The sequence below is a fragment of the Pteropus vampyrus genome, unplaced genomic scaffold (genome assembly GCF_000151845.1).
Source record: "Pteropus vampyrus isolate Shadow unplaced genomic scaffold, Pvam_2.0 Scaffold223, whole genome shotgun sequence".
Taxonomy (NCBI): Eukaryota; Metazoa; Chordata; class Mammalia; order Chiroptera; family Pteropodidae; genus Pteropus; species Pteropus vampyrus.
In genome coordinates this window covers 1,701,289-1,719,342 of record NW_011889004.1, presented here as the reverse complement: position 1 = coordinate 1,719,342, position 18,054 = coordinate 1,701,289, and the positions used below count along the sequence as shown (strand labels likewise).

The following is an 18,054-nucleotide window of genomic DNA, read 5'->3' as shown; positions in this document are numbered from 1 at the left end:
AGTAAAACAGTGCCTAGAACACAGCAAACATATTAGTGTTAGTGGCTATTATTATTTTCAGTGATGTTTTAGTGCCAGGCATTAAAGTTTCAGGCTCTGGAAGTTAAACATATGTTATCTTTAATCTTCACAACAGCCCCGTAATGTCAGCATTGGTACTCTTACGTGCGGATGATGAAACTGAGATGGAAAGAATTCATCTGCGGTAGGAAGAGGCATTGGTCTGTGTGGCCTAAGGCTTTGCTCATTGCCCTGGATTCCACTGCCTTCTTTTTTTGACAGGCCCCGGGAAGTCCTCTTGACCTAAAGCTTTGATGAAATCTATGTGAGAATTGGGTGCACCCTTTAGTCAAGCACATATGACAGGGCAAGCTAAGGCCAAGGCCAAGGTCTGACCGATTTAGCTGGTAAAGGTACAATGAGCCACTTTTAGATTCAGACAATTTATTACTTACATAGACGTTAAATGAAGAGTAGCCAAAGGTGCCAGCTCCCCAAGGTCTTTGTCTCACACACCAAGAAAGTGTGACACTGAAACAGAAGGGGCAAGATGGCTGCAATGTGAACTGTGGGATTCCTTGTTGCTGGAGTCAATTCTAGACTATGGCTAAGCTCTTCTGAGTGGGGTAGGACAGAAAGCCTCATCCTCATCAGAACCTGGGAGGTGACGAGAATTTGTCTCATGACAGCCTCCTAGGGGAGACAGGGAGGTGAGAGGGAGTCGGCCTTGAAGTGCACCTCAGAATCCTACCTTCCCCCAAGTCCTCTCATGTTCATTGAGGATCACAGGCATCCAAGCCTTTGCCTGCATGGCCCATGTGGACATATGCGAGGGTGGCACGGCCCAGCAATTCTCCTCTCTCCTCTGGCCCACAGGCCCATAATCTCTCATCTTTCACCTGAAGCTCTTGGCTCTCCTGGTACATACGAAGGCCAGTGAGCTTTCTAGGAATAAATGTCAAGTTCATCCAGCTGGATAAAGACCCTTGAAGATGGAGACCCACATTGAGTATAGTTTTTGTGTTTGTTATACACACATACGACATGGCCTTGCCCTCACTTAGAAACACCATAAAATAGGTTTCTTTGTAGGTGAACTAAGGGCCACCTGGTTTCTTTAGTTGATAGCCTTGAAATTAGTCTGACCATCAGTCTGACACCTAAGAACTGAAGAGTTGAAGACTTCGGGAGTTTGTCCCCAGTGCCCTAAAATGTCGAGGGTGGGTAGAAGATGGTAACACAAAGCAAAGGATCTCAATTAAAAACAAAAAGCCCAGAGGGCCTTTTTAGTCATTCATCTCTGGTATCAAATGTCAGGCACTATGCTAAATTTTCAAGGTGCTCTCTTGCTGACAACTGTGAGTTTAAGGAGTGGCTATAACAAGACTGACCAGGGCAGACTTGGCCTAGGTTATGACCTCCATAACCCACTCTTCTTTGAGCAAGAACTTTATAGCAGACATAATAAAGCATAGGGAGCTTAATGAGGTGAGGAATGGGCAAGAAACTGTCCTAGCTTGTGCTAATAATTCCTGATACATAGTGGCTGTCTCCAAGGAGCCTGAAGCAGAGCTTAGACATTATCTCATTAATCCTCCCCAAACCCCCATGGGGTAGGCAGGTGGCAGGCATTCCCCCTTGCTCTCAGGATCAGAGAGAATGGGGCCCTTATGTGACTTTCCCAAGGTCATACAGGGTGGCAAAGCCCAGCTTATAATTTATTGCTTTTAATGCTTGAGTCTGTGTTTTTCTTCCCTCCCTTTCCCCGCTCCCCTGCTATTAACAGACTACACAGGAATATTTTAATCAGATGATTTTCATCAAGTGTCCCTTCCTTAAGTGCTCTGGTTTGGAAACCTACCAGGGCAATTACAGAGAAGCAGGGCTGGAGTGAGGCAAATCTGTAGCCTGTGGGCGTAGATAGTGAGTCCTCAAGGAACCCTAGGCTCCCTTCCCTTCCCTAGTGGTTCTTGCCCACTCTGGGTTTATCACTGGTATCCTGCTTTAATGCATTCTTTGTGACAGGTTTTTTGCTTGATTTCATTCTCTTGGGGATGTTGAATGGGGTAGTTCAGTTTCACCCTACCACCTTTTCACTGATCCTCCTGTTTTTACTCTGTTCATGGTAGCATTTGGCCTCCAACCAGAGCCCTTTCCCTCTTAGGCAGTATGCCCTAATCTACCCCTCTTATGTCCCAACCTTAGAACCTTAATTTATTAAGTACATTGATTGACCTGTGCCATCTCTATTTTATGGACGGGGAAACTTAACCTTGGGCCTATGTTCTTTTCATTATACTGTGCCACTGGTGATAATTAGAGTCTTGCCCTACTATTTCCCCTTTTTTTTCACTTGCCTTTTATTTTCATAATCCTTTAATAACAGCTTTATGCAGATATAAGGCACATACCATACAAGTCACCTATATAAAGTATACAATTCATTTGTTTTTTAGTATATTCACAGAGTTGTCGCTATCACCACAATCAATTTGAGAACAATTAAATCATCTCAAAAAGAAACTTGTACCTTTTAGCTTCTACCCTCATCTTCCATTCTTCCACCCTCTAGCCTTAAGCAATTGCTAATCTATTTTTTGTCTCTATAGATTTCCCTGTTCTGGACTTTCATATGAATCGGGTAATATAAGATGTAGAGTTTTGTGACTGGCTTCTTTCACTCAGCATAATGTTTTCAAGGTTCCTTCACGTTGTAGCATGTATCAGTACTGTGTTCCTTTTTGTGGCTGAATAATATTCCACTATATGGATATACCACATTTTGTTTACCCATTCAACCATTAATGGACATTTATGTTATTTATGTTATTTATGTAATATTAATATTAATGAATAATATTACTATAAACATTCATGTACAAGTTTTTGTGTTGACGTGTGTTTTCATTTCTCTTGGGTATATAGTGAGGAGTAGAATTGCTGGGTCACAACTGCATGTTAACTTTATGTTTAATTGGTTGAGGAACTACCCGACTGTTTCAAAAGCAACGACACCATTCTATATTCCCACCAGCAGTGTATGAAGGTTCTAATTTCTCCACAACTTGTACAACACTAGTTATTTTCTGTCTTTTTGATTACAGCTATCCTAGTGGGTGTGAAGTGGTATCTCATTGTGGTTTTGATTTGCATTTCCTTCATGGCTAATGATGTTGAGCAGCTTTTCATGTGCTTATTTGCATTTGTATATCTTTCTTGGATAAATATCTATTCAGATCCTTTGCCCATTTTTTAATTGGATAATTTGCCTTTTTATTATTGAGTTGTAAGAATGCTTTATATATTCTAGTCCCTTATCAGATATATGATTTGCACATATCTTATACCATTCCGTAGGTTGTTTCACGTTCTCGATGGTGTCCCTTGCAGCACAAAAGTTTTTAATTTTGTTAGAAGTCCAGTTGATCTATTTCTTTTTCTTTGGTTGTTTGTGCTTTTGGTATCCTGCCTATTGCCCCACTTTCCACTTGCCAGGCACATGGGCCCACTTTGTGTCTAATCCTCGGAAATACATGCTACACGGTGGGCAGGATCAGCCCTGCCCTTCAGATAGAGACATAAGGCTCTGAGGTTATGTGACTCTTCCAAGGCCACCAAGAAGTTAAGTGGCCATGCCAGGAACCACCCTGGACATTGGTTCAAAGCCCATGTCCAACATAGGCACTCTCACAGTTCCGTGGAGGTATCAGCATAGAAAGACAGGCTCTGCTCTTAGGCAGGACACCAGAATGCCTGCTCTTAACACTGTGTTAAGAATCCCCTTCTCAGAATGGTTGCTTGGCAAATGTTGGATTATTCCTCCCATTTTACTTTTCGTGTCTTTGCAATTAAAGAAGCCTTCTGAATAAAAATGAACTTAGAATCTTGATTGAGAGGTAATGGACCTGCCTTTCAAAGGCCTGCCATCCATTGCATTCAGAAAACTAAAGATTACAGCCATGTAAGAAATTCCTCAACTCTCAAGTCATTGTCTTTATTTTATAAAGAACCCCCAACTTACACTGTATAGTAATATTTAGGGATGTGTATTTTGGGGCATGTGGTGAAAAGATTTTTAGCATTGTTATTGTTTTGAGTGTTTTTGTCTATCTGTTCTGTGTGTGTGTGGAAGAAATGAAACAAAATTATGTTGTAACTTCATAAAGTATTTCTGCGATCAGGTGGTCTTCTTGAGCAAGCTCAAAGTGTTAGGATAACCAGAGCTAAACCTCTGTCGTCATCTATTAGAGTAGTATTTATTGTTGATTCCGCCCTGTGCTGATTTATGGTGCCTTTCTAGTATGTTGAACACTTGCAGGCAAACTGTGCTTGCCTTGCCAGCTAGCACATGCTCATCGTGCCCGGCTTTCCAGCTCATACAGAGAGATCTCTAGATGGTGTGCTCCAGCCCTGCTGGACCAGCCCATTAGAGATGTGTTGTCGGAAAGGAGCGCATCTGTTTGAGGATGCAAGTTACTACCTAGTACTACCATTTGATACTTTTAAACTGTTTTACATAGAGCTGATTTATAGGAAAAAGCCCTGGTGAGCTTCGATTTTCGGTCATCTGTTATGTCAGCATGTGCACATATGCTTTTAGAATTTAGAATTTTTTTTTTCAGACTACTGATCAAATAATACAGCAAGGGAAGACCCAAGTCTTAATTACCTTTTCTTGACCAGTGTCTAGCTACAGGGTCAGTGCTCAGCAAATGTTGGTTTAAATGAAAATAAGAATCCACAAAAGTCTCTCACTATTCTTGCTGTCTAATCCATCAACTTTTAAAATTCTTTCCTTCAGTCTTCTCCATCTGCAAATGTTTTATTTTAAATAGATGTCATTTTACCTGTAAATTTTCCCAAAAATATCGTATGTGGTACTTTTTATACCATCTTATCTTCATCATTATCTTATTATGATTAATCTGTTAATATGCATGTTGTTTTGCTTGATTATACAATCTTGGGGGGACACTTTTCTTTCTAAGTTTTCATGGTTTGGAGGACCGCTTTAAGATTTCATCATGTAAAGTCTTCTTTGTTTTACTACCTCAGAATCTATTCTAAAAATGAAATTCGGGGAGAAAGAGAGACATAAAAATCTTGGACTTGTTGCATATTGCCAGATCGGTTCCCCCCAAGTTGAGCCGATTTGCAGCATGGTCAGATGTGTTCACGTGCATCTCTCTCTGTAGCCCTCCCCCAGTGGGGCTTAGCAGTTGTTTCACTTTGGTGATTTTGCTGAGCACTAATCAGCAGCAAGGGTGACGATTTTTTGTTTTCTTACTGTAAACTATTTATATATATATTTCATTCCTTTCTGTTACTGATCATATGGAGAGTTTTAAAAATACATTGTTCTTTCTGAGCTCTTTGTTGCTATCTAGCTTAATTGTCCTAAAGTAGCGGTCCCCAACCTTTTTAACACCAAGGACTGCTGCTCCTATGAGAATCTAACGCCCAATGATCTGAGGTGGAGCTGAGGCGGTGATGCTAGCGCTGGGGAGTGACCGCAAATACAAATGAAGCTTCGTTCACGTACTTCACTTGCCCACTGCTTACCTCCTGCTGTGCAGCCTGCTTCCTAACAGGCCACAGACCAGTACTAGTCCACAGCCTGGGGTTTGGGGACCCCTGTCTTAAAGAAATTGGCTTCATTCATGTCACCTCACCATTTCTCAGAATAACTTATGGATGACCAAGCCGAACTTTTTTCCACATTGCTTTTTTCCACCTGTCCCAAAAGAATTTATTAAATAATTCCTTTATACATCCTTATATTGGTCCTGGTTTGTGTCATATTAAGATCTTATAAAAATTTAAGTGTATTTTTGGAATTTCTCTTCTACTTGTTTTATTTTTCTAGTTTCAGAGCAGCATCACGTTTTATCGATTTGTTGTTTTATAGTAATCTTTTTAAATCTGGAAGAATGAAGATTCCACTTTTACCCTTTCCTCTCCAACATCTTTCTTCTTAATTTAATAACTCTTGGGTGTGCGTAAGCACCTAATCCTTACCTTTTAAAAACAAGAACAATCGGTGTCCTTTATTAAGTTGCCTTTCAATTTGTAGTAAAACTGTGTCAGTGAATTTCTGTGCACAGGTCAATACTTGACATCTGGTAATCAATGACTCACTTTAAGAATGGATTTAAAATTAACTTTTGTTTAGCATTTTCAAATCGTTTTCTATAGTCTATTGGATTCTTTTTTTTTTTTTTTTTAATTTAACTCATGAAGCATCTTACCGATTTGAAAATGGAAATGGAAGTAAGTTCTAAGTGGAGGTTTATAAAGTCAGGCATGAGATACACACAGAACTGTATCTGAGTTTCAGCATACCTGATAAAATGTAGTTTGAGGGATTGGGAGATATTTAAATGAGAAGGCAGAGTTGAAATACTTGCTCATACACCCAGCTTCTGACAGGCAACTTCTTGGTTGTTCTTCTGGTACAAAGGAACCAAATAGGAGAGAGGCTGTTCTTGGTTTTTCTCTACAACATGATACCTACTGTGGGAGAGTCCAGCTGGGTCTTCTGAAAAGCAGCCTTCAGCAAAGAAGTCCTGGCTTAATCCTCAGGCAATTACCATATGGAAGTTTCCAGCAAACAGCAGCAACAGCCAGCTCCTTTTTTCTGTATCTTGGGCAGTTTCCATCCCCATTTCTATGACGACAGGCGGGGGAAACTGTATTCAGGTACTTCTGGCTTCTAGATCCAGAAAAAGGTTCAGGCTCTTTGTTCGAAGAGCAAGAATTGTCTGTTTTTTTTTGTATATAGAAGAGAAAAAAATAATTCTTATGATTCAAGGGAAAAATGGGTGGGGCTGCCCTTTTCCATTTCTTCACATAAATTATAAGTCTTGATTCTAGCCACCACACCTTTTAAGAAAAAGTCTGGGACTGTTGTTTCATGTGAAACTCTGTACCATATTGACACTCTACCCTGGCCGACAGCAGCAAAAGGACAAAAGGAAGGAAGTTTCCTTTTTAAATCCCCAGGAATTTTTTGATGAGATAATATTACAGAGTGAAATATCTCTCCTCCTATTAATTCATTGTTTGGCTCCTTGTGTAACAGTAACCCACTTAGAAGCAGGCGGCCTTTTTGAAGTTATTTTAAACTTTCAGTGGAGTGTAGAGATATTGTAACCTTGGATAAGAGCACCACCAGCCTGGGTTTCAGTTATGCCCTTTCAGACATGTGGAAAGTGCACCAGTATATCTCAAGGATTTTGTACTGAAAGCTTCTTAAAGAGCTGATCTTGGTTTCAAAGCTTGGCTTGATGTTCCGTACTCAAGGGAACATAGTTCTGTTTCTCCAGATATTTAACCTTGTCTGACGTAGTCTTTTGGCTTTGAAGTTCCTGTAGATTCTTTTGTACATTAACAAAACAGTGAAACCACGAGAGTCAACTTCTTCGGGCTCTGAGAAAATTGAAGAAGGTCCATCTTCATTCATATTTCAACATAAAACCAGATGTTCGATACCTGGCACTGATGACGGTCAGGTATATGCATTGCTTCTTGTTAGCCATTTCGCCCTAACAGCTCCTTATTTGGAAATGCAAAGAGGATGTTCAGTGCCTCTCCTTGAGGGTTATAGGATCTGTCTGTGTCTGGGAGAAAATTGGGGCTTCTCAGAACAATCATCCTGGTTATTGTGTCTGCCATCTGTGTAACACCTGAATCCACATCACACCCTGGTGCCACCTGAGAGTTATTTTTGGTTATGGGGGTGGTGAAGGCTGCTGATTCTTTCTACATCATGTCTCCCTGAGTCATCCCTATGCTGTGTTACCAGCCATCCCCAGCGCAGATCTTGGATGGCTCCCAGAGCAGCCATCCCAGACAGAGACTCCCTCCAAATGTCCCCTGTCATATGCAGGGAGATCGTAGGGTCTCTCTTTAGCCTGATAAAATGCTTTCCCACCGGACCCATAGAATCTACTGAAACTCAGAGAAAGGGATTTCTGTCCAGGAGTACATATAAAGTTTTTAATCACAATAATGCATGTTCATGTTTATAAAAAGACAGAGTACTTCATGACTTATAATTAAAAAGAACGTTCTTCTGTACCACCTTTTGGCATCCCTGATTGCTATTCTCAGAGGCAACTATTTTCAATTATTTAGTGGTTTCTTCTGCTAGCCACCTCTGTGAATATTTCTAAATTTCTGTGAATGATTTCTAAATAACATGTTTATACTGCTGCTTCATATCTTTAGTCCATCATTTTTTTTCTACTTCCTACTATGGAAGTTGAAGATTTTGTTCTCATAGTCTTCTTTCCCCCTCCTCCCCACTTCCCATTTCTACATTTTTTCAGTATAGTCATATCACAATTATTGCTTAGATTAAGGTTTACATTATTATGGCTGTCACTCTTCTCAACTGGGCCATGCAGACCATACCTGATTATGTTATACAATTCTGGTGTAACTTTGTTTTTTTTCTGGAGTTAATAATTACATCCCCCCCCCCCCCTCACACATACACACACTTTAGTTTGCTATATAACTATCACATTTCATGTTCTTGTTCAGAACTATAACATTCTTCTCAGAGCTGTCAAACCTACCGGATAATGACTCAAGTTATTGTTTGTTTATTTTTTTGGCTCTTTCTCCTGCAGCCCTCATCCTTGTGGTCCTATCTGGACTGGTCACTTGGCAGGCTGGTTGCATAGCTGACACCCTGGGATTTCCCATCACCATCATCCTGGGAATTCCTTCTATGTCTTTTCTCTGTTCGGTTTCCCGTGCCCTGGGCCCCGTGCCTGCCTCTTCCTTGGTTTATTCTCTTGTTTTGTTGTCGTTGACAGCAGCTTCTGAGATTGGGTATGGGTGGGAAGTTTTGAGGTTTTGCCTTTTAGTGAGGGACATCCTCTATCTCCTTCCCCCTCTATTGCCTTTACAAAGCGCTGTCACGAGCCTGCCTGAGTGAAGAGCAGCAGTGTGGTGTTCTCTGCAGGTAGAAAGCGTTATGCTTGGCTGCTGTGGTTCCATTCAAGAAAGCTCCATGGAAGGGATGACATTTAAGCTGATCTTGAAGAACAAAGTACTTTAAGCAAAGGCATTAATGCACAAACAAGCATGACAAGTCTAGAGAAAGTGAAGGAGAGGGCTTTCCCACTGATTGAGCATCTACTATGCTACTGTGATTATGTATTTTATCTCATTTAATCCTTACAGCAGTACCCCATTGAGTCAGATGCCATAGTCCCCTTTTTACAGATGAGAAAATCGAGATTTGTAAAAATTGAGTCATCTTCCCAAGGAGATGTGCTTCATAAGAGGCAGGAGTGAGGTTTAAACACAAGGTTGCATGATTCCAAAGCTCTCATTTTTTTCCATCCCAAAACACTCCTTGGAACAAAATCAGGAGGAAAAGAGCAGGAGCCATGGCTTCATAATATTGTCAAACCTCAACATAAAGGACTCACTGGGCATTTCCCTTCAATAAACTTAAGCAAGGACACTGAGCATCCAAAGTAATTTTTCTGACAGCACAAGGCCAAAGGTATAACATAGGATGTATTTTCTGTTACATCCTTACACTTAAATTGTACTTATTAATTACTTGCTTTCTTCTGTGGATTTGTCCCAGGAGTTTTGCTTGTCTTTTCATTCCAGGCCATCCTTCCCTTTCTTCAGTGTTCCGTCCAGTGGACTCTTTCTCAAGTTCCATTCTACATTTTTGGGTTTGATTTTTTTTCTTTACATTTTCATCAGTAGTTCTTTCTGACATCCCCTAGTTTTTAACCCACAAGTTAACCATTTTTAACCTTCTTAAGAATATTAAGGCAAAAACTTCTTAAATTTCAAACATCAGACCAGATAAACCTCACACAGCCAGCCAGACATTTTAAGAAGATTCATAAATGCCTATAATTTTTAAACATTTATGTGCCACATTAAGTTTAAAGTTAACATGCTTGAACATCATTCATTGAGAAGTATCCTAAGGTTAATTTTGAGTGAGTAAGCATTCAGAAGCACACACAGGTCTTATATGTAGTCGCTGCCTGTATGTCACTGGCTGGTGTCAACATGTATGAATTAACAAGTTCGTTTTTACGTGATGACTGTCAGGAGTGATAGTGTGGAAGCAATGTCTAGCTGAATGTTCAGGAGAATATATGCATTTCATATGTCAGAAGTCCTCATTATCTATCTATAGATGATTGTTATCCAGAAAAGGACTTAGAGATCTTTTTAACTTAGGTGCTAATATTTCTCAGTAAATAGCGGAAAGAAAGGTTTGGTTGGGGCTTTATCTTGGAAAATGAAATAAAATAATAGTTTATATTTGAATTTAACATGTTAAATTCTGATAGCAGCTTTGTACTGATTTCTAAGAATAAAGAGTGAATCACATGTGGGTGGTGTTGGGGTGTTTTCTCAAAATTGGTTGACATATGGACATGGCTTCCTTCTCTTATGTTTGACTTAAGTAGGATCATCAAAAGTCGTTTTTCCAAAAATGTTAGAGGACTCTCACTCTTCCCAAAGTTCTGTCTTAATCCTTTGATTATTCTCTGTGGAAGTTCCCATGTGGATTTCTTTTGTAATCCTGCACTAGATTGGTTGCCATTGGCTTTGAGTGTAATCCTGTTGTTAACTAATATGAGTTTCATGGACTCCATTGTATTCTGCATCAGTGGCTGATTTGCAGTTCTAGTTTGCAACTTATTTGCATGGTCTAGTCACTATATCTGTTTTCTCAACAGAGGTTCCTATGAGGATAAAATAAAATACATAAACTTGGTAACATAGTAGATGGTCAATTAACAGAAAAGCTGTCTCTTTCATTCTCCCCAGACTTGGCATATTCATTTGCATTTTATGCCTTTGCCTTTCAGAATATTCCATCCCTTGAGACAGGTCAGTTCCTTGTTGTTCCATTGAATTGCTCTCAACCCGGGGCTGTACCCTTCACTCTTCCGCTCCTTGACGCCTCTTGAGTCCAGGCATAGTACTGCCAGAAGATGTGTCACCCGTCATCCTAAAATAACTATTTTCATTATGCCATTCTTCTGATGAAGAACCTGTATCCAAATTCCTTTTTAGTTTTTGAGCCCTTCCCTTTCCTTCTTGGTATAGACTGTGGCCCCCTCCATACTGATCAAGGCTGGTCTCATTCCTCTTCCCCCTCAAGCCCTTAGCTCCTTCCTGGGCTTGAACCGACTGCCTATCCTCTATCTTTTTTCCTTGATCAGTCTTACTCTTCCTTTGAAGCTCAACTCAATGTTCAGCAGTTGCGCAGACTTCCCAAACATTCTAGCAACTCTTGTTGCCTACATTAATTTAGAGCTGGCAGGCAACCTTTCTTTATAAAGATTTTATCACTTATTCTTTTTTCTCCAATCAGATAACCAGCTCTCAGAGGAAGGGATAATACAGTTAAACAGGTGCAGCATGAAGGCACTGGATTATGAATCCAAGGGTCAGGTCACCTATGAGTGCTGTCACATGCTGGCTGTGTTGTCTTAGAAAAACTATCCTGAATGACTGTTCTCATCTGTAAAATGAGTGGGGGATAAGGAGAGTATATTAGTGTTCTATTTGCTGCTGTAACAAGTTACTACAAACTTAGTGGCTTAAAGCAACACAGATTTATTCTCTTACCTTTCTGGAGGTCAGAAGTCGAAAATAAGTTGGCAGGGCATCATTCTTTCTGGAGGCTCTAGGGAGAATCCATTTCCTGTCTTTTTTAGCTTCTGGAGACTGGCTGCCTGCATTCCTTGGCTCATAGCTCCTTCCTTCATCTTCAAAGAGCATTGCTCCATCTCTTCTCTGTTTCCGTAATTCCTTTTTTCCTTAAAAGGACTCTTGTGACTACATTGGACCCACCCAGTTAATCCAGGATAATCTCCCCACCTCAAACTTAATAACATCTGCAGAATCTCTTGTGCCATGTAAGGTAACATATTCACAGATTCTGGGGATTAGGACATAGATGTTTTGGGAGCCATTATTCCGTCTACCACACTGGGTTCTTAGGTCTCTTATGCCTCTTAACATGCCGTGAATCAAAAGACATAGTTCTCTCAGTTATTTAAGGAATTTAGCATTGTGCTAGGCTCATTAATGTCTTGATAAGTTCTGTTTATCCACAAGGATTTCCTCTTCTCAGATTGTTATTAGGATTGGGGCGTTTAGGGGGAGGAGTGAAAAGGTAAAGGCATTAAGAAGTGGACATTGATAGTTATGAAATAGTCAAGGGGATGTAAAGTATAACATAGGGAAAATAGTCAATAATATTATAATAACTGTGTATAGTGCCAGGTGGGTACTAAACTAATGGGGGGATCACCTTGTAAATTATATAAATATCTAATCACTATGCTATACACCTGGAACTAGTATAAAATAATATTGACTGCCAACTGTAGTTGAAAAGAAAACAAAAAGATTATTATTAGGGATTCTAGGGCCTGATACAATGATAGAACCGGGAGCACAAACCCTTAGAATTGTTTAGGTTTCCACTGACTATACTTTTCCTAGCAAAAATTTGACAGTGCTACTCTACCTATCTTTAATTTATGGTTTGAAAATCCTGAAAAAGCTCCAAAGAATTTTGCCTGTTTTCTAATAACCAGGGATAGCCATTAAATAGCCTGTTGATTACACTGGTGATTCTGCTGTATATCTAGTGGTCTCTATAAATTTCTGAATGTATGTTTCCAGGTCCTTTTGCATAAATTGAAGTAGATGCAACCTAAGGTGCCAAACAGTCTTGGTACTAACCTTACTGGTCTCATCTATAACTGCTGTTTAATGGCATGGTACTTCACAGCATTTCAGATTGGCATTTGCATGGGAGCTATGCTGTTTTTCTGTCCCTACATCCCATAGGGTGGTGCCCACCTCGGGTGACTACTGCTTACAAAGCAGTGAGAAAGCATTCATAGAATATTTTTATAGTGGGTCTATTATTTTCTCTCCAGTGCTCAGCTTATTGTGCTGAGATAGGATTACCAATGGGTTAAAAATATGCCCCCCCATCATATAATTTTAAGTTTTGAGATTACTTTTGATTATCAAGTCTGAGAAATGTAAAATGTGATTCAAACCGAACTGCAGCCTGCATATTGAAGTTTTCTTTCCCTTTTGTTTCCTAGATGCACCCACTGGGCCTATGTAATAACAATGATGAAGAAGACTTGTATGAATATGGCTGGGTAGGAGTGGTGAAGCTGGAACAGCCAGAATTGGACCCGAAACCATGTCTCACTGTTCTGGGCAAGGTAAGCACCAGGCCCTCCAATCATTCTGACTCCATTTGGTGTTCTCCACTCTCCCGTTTCCTCCATTCCTCAAATGGTTGCTTACAGAGAAGAGCCTTGTGGTACATTACTCCGTCCTAGCTGAAGTCCAGTGGGTTGATGACGAAGACATATCTTGTAGCAGCCCACCAGGTGCTTACACGTTTGGACTCTGATGGAGACTGCTAGCCAGAGTTCCCTCGACCTACTGTCCACTGTGTGGCCTTGGGCAAGTTACTTACCCTCAAGGAGTCTCAGTTTCTTATCTGTGAGTTGGTTCGATAATAGAGATTCATAATACCTTATCTTATACTCTTGGGGCCAGATGTTTCAGAATTCTATAATTTTGAGGGTTTAGAAAGGTATTAAGGTTATATATATTTTATAATAAGTAGCCCCGGGAAGATTTGAGGTAGTACTCAGTAATCAAACACATTTATATTTGTCTAGCAAAGTATATGGATATTCACCTTAGTGGGATAACTAAAATCTAAATAGCCTCGTGTTGGTTTAGGGCAGCTTTACCTCCGAAACGAGTTCAGGTTCATTAAATTTTGCTGCCAAGTAAGCTATGGAAAAACTTTTGGGTCTTAGAGCTTTTTTGGTTTCAGAATGGCAGACAGCAATTATGGTCCTGTATTAGAACTTACCTCATAGAATGGTTAGGAGGTGAGATGAGATGCGAACGGTCTAGCACAGAATAAGCTCTCAAAAAATGTTTGCTACCATTGGCTGTTGTCATCCCATTTAGAAGTACTAAAAAAGATTGTTTTTTTAGCCAAGTGGGTCAGCATTACCTGACTGTAGTATAAGATAGAAATAAATTTATTTTGGAAAACCATCTGTCAATGATCTTAAAATATGATAGGTAATAACCTGTTTTAAACTGGATCATTTTGTTAAAGGGAAAGGTTTAGAGAAAGTTAGTAGAATTTTGGTTGGAGGAATCATAGTATCTCTTTAGGGGATAGTGTTTTGCCTGGATATTTTTTTATACTCTCAGAAGCTGCTGTTCTAGGTATCATGGGGAGACAGCTGGGGGAAAAGCAGTCCTGGTTCTTAAACTCTTGAAGATTTCTTGGGAGATCCAGGAAAGAGAAGAGGTATACTTGATGCAGGATACTTGAGAAGGGAGCTTTTCCCAGACTTGAAGAGCCCTAGCCCGTGTCTTCGGAAAGACTTTTGGCCCAGGAGACCCTCATGGGTCTGATTTTGCATCCCACTTGTCTTCTGAGTAGCTTCTGGCACTTGCTAAGTTTTTTGCCCCTTTGCGGGAAACAAACAAACACAGGAATTATTACCTGTTTGGTTTACAAGTCACAAAGTCGAAGCAAGGTATTTTAGGTGGCCCAAGCCCTGATACTTCATCGTTTAAATAGTTGGCCAGAACTGCTTAATGATACTTGGAGAATAGTCACCCCCTTGAGAATATTTTAGTGTTTTCCTAGGAGAAATGCCAGCTACATCCAAAGGCTGTAGGAACAGTGCTTTCCTTGTAGCTATAGTACACTCCTAATATAAAAATTTCTCTTATACTTAAGCTGCCACTATGCAAGGCTCAGCAGCTTGTCTTAATTTGCTTTGCCCCAGTTCAGTGAGGCTCCACCTTTGCATTTGATGTGTCTATAAATGAGTTGGAACAGGGCTCCCAGAGACACCCCATTGTTCTCCCATGGCTTGGTGGTGTTGAAGTCATTCAGAGGACCCAATTGTTTCCTCCTCCGCCTGGAACAACCCTGTAGTGGTTTTTACTTGGAGCGTTTTGTATGGTTTGGCCTGCTGGCCTGTGAAGCCAAGAGGAATAAAAATCCAAGACATATATTGAATCATTAAGTACTTCTTGGGTTTATTCATTCACCAAATATTTATTGAATGCAGAGGCCCAGGAGCTAAGTGTATGATACTACCTGCTTACAAGCAATAGTCTCTTACCCTCGCCGCATGTTTCTGTTTGGAAAGACTGTGTGATGGCCAGGCGGTATTTACGCGTGGTTAGTTACTGAAATTTGGCTTAACACCTGATTAAAATCATTAGCAAAAATGCTTGGGCAAGACAGTTTTGCATTTGTTTAAAACCTGGCTTGGTAACAGGAGGTGTGATGAGTCAGGTATCTCTCTCGCCCTTCCCTCTTTCTCTTTCTCCCTCTCTCTCCCTTTTTCTTTCATTTTCTTAAAATGTAGCTGTTCTCAGATTCAGGTTTTTTAACTTTGCTAACTGTGTTTTCCTTTTTTCTGAGCCCCAAGGGCAGTGGCAGGAGACTTCGGTAAAGAAATGCGAAGTGATCTTCATGGGTAGCCCAGTCTTTTGCAGAGCATGGTTTTCCATCATTTCTTTGCTTGTAGTGGCTATGGCAAGGAGGTGGACACTGAAGAGAGGCATGAGAAAGGAGGAACTACAGCCAAGTCAGTGTGGGAGGAGGGGAGAGGGATTCCTCTGCATAGATGTTGGGACTTGTTAAAAGCCATAGAATGGAGGACTCTTTCTGTCAGGCAAAAGCCTGTAGGAGAATAGGGGAGAGTGCCAGACAAATACCCTTCTCCCTCCCCCATCATCCACCCTCATTACCCACCCGCCCACAGAAAATGCCATGGGGCGAAAAGTTGAAATAGAGAGGAATGTCCTAAATTAAAAAAAAGTAAATGCCTCTCCACAAGTTCAAATAAAGTTTCATTTTAAAAGCAGAAGACATAAACTCATCACCTTGGTTTATTACTGAGTGCTTTTGAACTGAGAAAGGATCACTATAAACTCATGAGAGAAAAGTGATTTATGATCCCCTCCTTGTAATCTTTTTGATTCTGTAGGAGGTGGGGGAGACAATAGGATCTGCTGCGGAGGCAAAGTTGAGGTGAGGGTGAGCCCCCCACACAGAGGCAGCAGGCCAGGGCACCAAGTCAGACCTGGCTTCATACCAGGCCCAGGGCAAGTCTTAGCTCTTGGGGCCTCTTTTTCACTGACTGTGAAGAGGCTTTTCTGGGTTTCTTGCTTATTTAACATTTTGAGCTTCTGTATCACATTTAAAACCTTCCCTTGATATTCTAAGTTGGGGAGATTCTAGTGGCAGCATTGACAGACAGACTCGGTTACTCATGACAGTTTAAGTCCTAGAAAATTAAAATAGAATACAATTGACATTTCTGAGCAGCTCACTATTGAAAGTAAGGGTCTTACACCACCCCCAAAGTACAAGTGTCTATATTTATGCCCCAGGCATTTTAACCCTTCAATTCAACCAGTATTTATTAAGCATCTTATGGGACTGGTAAGAATTTTGAAGGTTGACTTTAATAGCTTTGGTTTCTATGACCCATCAGCCTCATTGAGAGTCATGGCAGAGAACACAGAAGATGCAGTGGAGTTTCTAACAAAGTCCACCTGGCCCAGATTTCATGAATAAGCCTCCCTAAACCCAGAGTGAAGTCTTGGGGAGATTGAAAGACAGGATGGTCAACAGGCATGGACTCTGCTCTTTGCAGTACTTAAGAGGACAATGAGTAAGTTAATGAAAAGACAAGAGAATTTCAAGTCATGGAGACCCAGCTTTGGCTGAATGACCTTGCAAAGGTCACTTCAGCTCCTGGAGCCTTACTCTTCTCATTGGGGCTCATGCTGCCTTTGTCATTGCAGTGGAAATTCTATGAGATGTTTGTGGTGCACTTAACACAGCCTGGCTCAGAGTAAATTCCTTATGGTTCAGGTGCTCACCAAGTTCTAAGAGCTTTATGTGCAGTGTCTCCTTTCATTGTCAGACCAGCTCTGAGATTGTGTCTAGATTCCCATTTTACAGTGAGGAAATTGAGTCCCAAAGACATTCTCTACCTAACCTAGGATCAAGGGGCTCCCAAGTAGCTGAGCAGAGATCCGAGATGAAGACTGTTCTGTTTATTGCCTCATCAATGTTAGTCTCTTCCCCTTGCCTCCTTTTGTCTTCACCGGTTTTTCTATATAAAAATCAGATGCTTTTCAGTAGTTGTTGGCTCAGTTAGGACTATTGTTTCCACTTAATAGAAATCCAACTCTAGCTACATTGCTCTGAGGGTCTTGAAAAGCATCAGAGAACCCATGATGGGGGTACTGCCCCTCTTCTAGAATAGCTGACGCTAGTGCTCTATGCCAGTGGCCCCTTTCCAAGTCTTCTCTTCGGTGTGTCTGCTTTATTCCCCCACCTCCATCACCTAGTGGGAGACACAGCTCCCTAATATCCCTGGGCCTGACACTTTCTTGATTTCCAGTCTAAAAGACTCCAGAAAAGGAATTCATTGGCCCAACCTGGGTCAGGTGCTCACCTTTAGTCTGGTCAGCTGTGATCTGGGGCTGGGAACATGCTGGAATTTAGCTTCCTGCCCAGCCATGTGTGGGAGTGAGAGGAAGATATATTTTCTAAAGAAAGCTGGCGAGGGCAGTGCTGGGCTTCCATCCTCTAAACAGCTCCCTGCAGTCAGCAAGTCATGTATGGGACCATAAGCTGGTGGGTGATATCTTCAGTTTACCCTGAGTTGTCCAGAGAGGCTCCAATTGGAAGGGACTCCTCTGATTCATGTGTACTATGAAGAGTCAGATCCTTTTCTTGCCCTGAACTGAGGGCCAGTCCCTGACACAGACAGTCTTAGTTGTTAGAAGAGAATTAAGTCCACGTGGCTGGAGAGGTTGGGCGAATTTTATAGAGAGAGACCTGCCTGAGACAAGGTGAAATGGAGGAATAATCTCCAGGAATAGGACAGAGAGAAAGGGAGCAAGAAGTTTCTTCAAGGGACATTGAAAGTTGCTGGAGAAGGAAGA

The 18,054-nt window shown here is 41.0% G+C and overlaps 1 protein-coding gene across 3 annotated transcripts in view; it reads left to right on the top strand.

The window, feature by feature from the left end:
- The window catches only part of ZNRF3 (zinc and ring finger 3), a 126,207-nt gene that overhangs the window by 53,658 nt on the left and 54,495 nt on the right, over window positions 1-18,054 (top strand). For all 3 annotated transcript variants that reach the window (XM_023538434.1, XM_023538435.1, XM_011373374.2), the window contains exon 2: window positions 13,131-13,256. In XM_023538434.1, coding sequence (XP_023394202.1) covers window positions 13,131-13,256 — 126 coding nt within the window. The remainder of the gene's footprint in view (window positions 1-13,130; window positions 13,257-18,054) is intronic.